Source organism: Crocuta crocuta, unplaced genomic scaffold, assembly GCF_008692635.1.
Source record: "Crocuta crocuta isolate KB4526 unplaced genomic scaffold, BGI_CrCroc_1.0 scaffold394, whole genome shotgun sequence".
Taxonomy (NCBI): domain Eukaryota; kingdom Metazoa; phylum Chordata; class Mammalia; order Carnivora; family Hyaenidae; genus Crocuta; species Crocuta crocuta.
Window position 1 is genome coordinate 234,369 of NW_027531920.1, and position 5,248 is coordinate 239,616.

Consider the following 5,248-nt stretch of genomic DNA (forward strand, 5'->3'; position numbering starts at 1 on the left):
GTTCTGGTTTGTCATAAGCATGTGCTGATGATTATTACACATACCTCTGATTAGAGGTATTTGACAATATAAAGAACCATCTCACAAGGAAGTGAGGTCTCTGTTATCAGAGGTGTGTAAGCCCAGGCTGGATAAGCACCACTTCACAGAAGTTTTCAGGTAATTCAGGTATCTTTTTTTTTTTTTAAAGACACATTTATTCAGCGTCATGATCAGACTATTACATTGAGCAATCAACAGCATGGGTGCAAAAAGAAAAAATCTACATTAAAACCCTTTGTTGGAATGCTTTACACTTTCCACAGAACAGAAACTAAAATAACCTGTTATACAATTAGTCACAAATACAGTCCTCGAGTTTTTTGCCCACACACATGAGTCTTGTCTAAAACATGTCTTCTTTGTAGCAGCTAGGCCCTGCCACCACTGTGCTTGGCTGAGTCCACAAATCTGTTGTAACCTGTAGCTTCCCTGTCGCTTCTCTGGCTCTCCTCTCCTGCTAAGCTCTGTTTCCTGGCAGTAATTAAAACCTTCTGCCACTGCCATTGCTACTGCTGCTGCTGGAACCGCCATAGCCACCTTGGTTTCGTGGTTTGGCAAAGTATTGGCCTCCACCACCATAGGGGCCAGAGCTTCTGCCTCCAAAATTTCCTCCTTTCACGGGTCCAAAATTTGAAGACTGATTGTTGTAATTGCCAAAATCATTATGGCTTACACCACCTCCAAAGTTGCTTCCATCGTTACCAAATCCGTTATAGCCATCCCCACTGCCACCATATCCACCACCACCTCGACTGCCACCAAAGCCACCACGCCCACTGAAGTTTCCTCCACGACCAAAGTTGTCATTCCCACCAAAACCACCTCCACGACCACCACCGAAGTTTCCAGAACCACTTCGACCTCTTTGGCTGGAGGAAGCACTAGCCATCTCTTGTTTAGAGAGAGCCTTCCTTACTTCACAGTTGTGGCCGTTCACAGTATGGTATTTTTGAATAACAATCTTGTCTACAGAGTCATGGTCATCAAATGTTACAAAAGCAAAGCCTCTCTTTTTGCCACTGCCTCGGTCAGTCATGATTTCGATCACTTCAATTTTCCCATACTGTTCAAAATAATCTCTTAGATGATGTTCTCCAGTGTCTTCTTTAATGCCACCGACAAAAATCTTTTTCACAGTTAGGTGGGCACCAGGTCTTTGAGAATCTTCTCTCGAGACAGCCCTCTTTGGTTCTACAACTCTTCCATCCCCCTTGTGTGGCCTTGCATTCATGGCCGCGTCCACCTCCTCCACAGTGGCATAGGTGACAAACCCAAAGCCTCTGGAGCGCTTGGTGTTTGGATCTCTCATTACCACGCAGTCCGTAAGCGTTCCCCATTGCTCAGAATGGCTCCTCAGACTCTCATCGGTTGTTTCAAAGCTCAGACCTCCGATGAAAAGCTTCCGCAGCTGTTCAGGCTCTTTGGGAGACTCTGACTTAGACATGACGGCGGTGGGAGGGGAGACTTTATGGATGCTTACTCGGCGGCGTCCACGGGCAGAAAGGGTAATTCAGGTATCTAATGGGCACTTAGAAGCTTTCCACCTTGCCTGAGAAATTAGAAAATGAAAAAGGGCTGTTTTCTGTTGCTGTTACGGTTTGTTTGTTTTTGCTTTGCGGCGGGGTATGAACCAGAAGGAAGCACAAAAAGGCCCTTGGCATGGGCAAGTCTGAGCTGGGAGCTAAGGGGGCCCTAAAGGAGGTTTGATAGGCCTCTTTTAGCCACTTGAGCCCTCTTTCTAGAACCATATAAGTGTTAATCCCTCTCCCAGGCCTCGATCAGTCTTGAGGAGTTTAGGAACATACCAGTATTGGGGAGCCGTAGGGGGAGGCAGCAGTGGAGATGCTGTAACTGCGATGTCGACTCTAGCCCTCGTTCGTAAACGCAAAACCGTTGCTTCAGCCAGCTTGGCGCGTTGCTCAAGAGACTTGTTCTAATGAATAACCTGGAATGACTGGGACACATTCTCAAGTGTGTAAATAATGTTTCTGGAAGTATTTGAGGGCGCTTGAAAACAGCTTGTTCTTTTAAGTATCCAATTCAGCTCAACTAAATATACCGAGTATCTCCGATAGCAGGCACTGCTGGCTGGGTAGGCCCCAGGAAGGCCGAGAGAGGAGCCCCAAAGACTGCATTCCTGCTCTCTAAGGTAGCTTTAGGGCCTCATAGGCGACACCCACACAAATCCCAGCGACTGGCTACCAAAGGCCCACCAGTAGGTGCTGTGGTCCAGTAAAATGAGGAAGTGAAGTGGGAATGGGAATGCTCTGGGTCAGCTTGGGACTGACTGGAGCCAGGTGCAAGAGGGACTTGAGAGCCTTGGAAGGTCAGCTTAGATTTAGGTGTGCAGCCCTGAAGGGAAGGGCGCTTCAGGCTATGAGGAATGCATTAGGCAAACCCACAGAGGTGGCAGTGCACATGACGTGAGTACAGCTGTTCACATCTCCGCATCCGTTTTCCCTCATTCCTGTAAAAGTCCCCACCTTCTTTTTGGGGTCTCATCCCTCTGTCACCTGCTTGGTGTGAAAAGGGGTTCATCGCCAGGGCCCCCTTCTGGCCCACCAATCAAAGCATTGCTTCTCCCTGGCCACAATGATTGGCTCTAGCTAAATCTGTGGCTTGGTTTGTGCGATCAGAGTGAAACCCAGAATTTGGTGAGCGCATGCGCTTTGTTGAGAAACTGGGGCCCGGCCGTCTCGGAACTGTTGAGGGCGGGCGGCCCGGGACTGTAGTTACGGAGTACTTCTTGTGACGCCACCGTGGGAAATCACCAAATGGAATCAGTCCTTAGGAGGAGGCTAGTAAGACCTTATGGAATTGGAGGTGAGTTCTAAGTTCTTGGAAGATCTCAGTCGTCGTTTTGTTTGAAAGAAAGTAGGACAACAATGGGTAACAACAACTGTTTCCCCTTGTTCACATAGCCACTTGAGCTGGGTTTCTCAGCTACCTCGAAACCAAGAAGGGAATACTCAGGGTATTCTACTTCATGGGGAGTGGCCTCTCTAAGTAGTTTGTGGGAATTGTGGGGGTCTGTGGCAGTTAGTTTGTCCATTCCCGGGAATGCAAGCCTGACTATGGGGGATGGGCAGCTTGGTTCTGGAAGCATCTGGTTCTTGATCCTGAGAACCAGCTTCTGCTGCAACTTCNCCGAGAAGAGGGAAAATTGCTGCAACTTGCTCCACCCTTTGAGGAAAATAATCTTCCCTACTGAAGAGTTAGAATGTTGCTGTAGAGGTGATAGAACCGTTAAAAGTTTGGGGGCGCCTGGGTGGCTTAGTCGGTTAAGCGTCCGACTTTCGCTTAGGTCATGATCTCGCGGTTCGTGGGATCGAGCCCCGCGTCGGGCTCTGTGCTGACTGCCGGCTCGGAGCCTGGAGCCTGTTTCAGTCTGTGACTCCCTCTCTCTCTGACCCTCCCTTGCTCACGCTGTCTCTCTCTCTCTCTCTCTCTCTCTCTCTCTCCTAGAAATAAATTAAAAAAATATTAAAGAACCGTTAAAAGCTTGTTCTTCAGAAGGAATGACACATCAAAGCTATGCTTTAGGGATAAAGGATCTGATGGCATTCTGGGGAAAGAATGGATTGCAAGGAGAGAGATTGGAGGCAGAAGGTGGTTTGAGAGGCTCTTGTTAAATCCATGATAGAGGGCACTGACCTGGCCTGGGCTGTGGCAAAGGGAGAGAAGACAGGACCAGTGATGGACACTGGCAGTAGAATTAACATTTGTTTTGTGTGGAGAGTAAGGAGGAAGGCAGGATCAGAGGTGATTCCCTGCTTTTGGCTGGAGTAATTCAAGAAACGGCTCACTGAGATTGGTCCTTAAAAATCCCTTAAACTGGTGTGGGGGGTGCCTTGGTTGGTGCTTCAGCGCCTGACTCTTGATTTCCGTTCAGGTCGTGATCTCAGGGTTCGTGGGATCGGGCCCTGGGTCGGGCTGTGTTCTGGCAACACAGAGCCTGCTTGGGATTCTCACTCTCCCCCCCTCTCTGCCCCTCCCCCACTTGAGTGAGGACTTGCACTTTGTCTCTCTCTCTCTCTCTCTCTCAAAAATAAGTAAACCTTAAACAGTTTTTTAATCCTTTAAACTGCCACTGAAGTAGAGTATCCCCAGTTTCATGTATACAACCTTTGTACCCTAAAGCTTTTTATCCCTTCGAGCCAAACTAAAAGGAGGCATGCGTGAGCATGAGTGAGCACAGACTGTCTTAGAATGGGTACACAAGAAACTCCAAGGAGACAAACTCAGTGCTGAGAATAGGGTGTGAATACATTGCTTATTCAAAATATAGTTTCACTGGCGAGGATGTGGAGAAACGGGCACCCTCCTACACCGTTGGTGGGAATGTAAACTGGTGCAGCCCCTTTGGAAAACAGTGTGGAGGTCCCTCAAAAAAATTAACACTAGAACTCCCCTATGGCCCAGCAATAGCACTGCTAGGAATTTACCCAAGGGATCCAGGAGTGCTGATGCATAGGGGCACATGGACCCCAATGTTCACAGCAGCACTCTCAACAATAGCCAAATCATGGAAAGAGCCTAAGTGTCCATCAACGGACGAATGGATCAAGAAGATGTGGTTTATCTCTACGATGGAATACTACATGGCACTGAGAAAGAATGCAATCTGGCCATGTGTAGCCACATGGATGGACCTTGAGGGTGTTATGCTGAGCGAAATGAGTCAGGCAGAGAAGGACAGATACCATATGTTTGCACGCATAGGAGGATTAGGAGGAAGCTAATGGAGGACCATGAGGGAGAAGAAGGGGAAAAATAGTTGGGGAGAGGGAGGGAGGCAGACCATGAGAGACTCTTCAATGCTGAGAACAAACCGAGGGCTGTTGGGGGTGGCGGAGAGGGGAAGGGGGATGATGGGCATGGAGGAGGGCACTTGTTGGGATGAGCACTGGGTGTTATATGGAAACCAACTTGACAATAAACTAAGAAAAATATATATAGTTTCAATTTTTAAATATATAATTAAAATTATATAAAGTCAGTCGCAAGCCAAGCAAATGTCAACAGTCACCTAGCAGTAACTCTCAACAGTACTGTCACCAAACTCAGAATTATTCAGTTGATAATAATGAGACAGGAGCTTCAGCAGGACAATGCAGGGAGGCACTTTCTGCAGATGTAATGTGCTCTGTGTCTTTTTCCCCATAATTCTCCAGTGGATAAACTGTTTGATCAGAGTTCATAGTCT

The 5,248-nt window shown here is 47.8% G+C and overlaps 1 protein-coding gene across 1 annotated transcript; it reads right to left on the bottom strand.

Annotated features, from left to right (window-relative positions):
* Positions 1–240: 240 nt before the first annotated feature.
* On the bottom strand, positions 241–1,506 carry LOC144240615 (heterogeneous nuclear ribonucleoprotein A1-like). The gene has a single exon (XM_077774975.1). It carries the CDS (start codon positions 1,484–1,486, stop codon positions 524–526), a length of 963 nt encoding a protein of 320 aa, XP_077631101.1. The 5' UTR covers positions 1,487–1,506; the 3' UTR covers positions 241–523.
* Between the last annotated feature and the right edge of the window lie 3,742 nt (positions 1,507–5,248).

Bases quoted from the DNA above. Each gene is read 5' to 3' on its own strand.
- LOC144240615 (XM_077774975.1), bottom strand. From the start codon at position 1,486: ATGTCTAAGTCAGAGTCTCCCAAAGAGCCTGAACAGCTGCGGAAGCTT.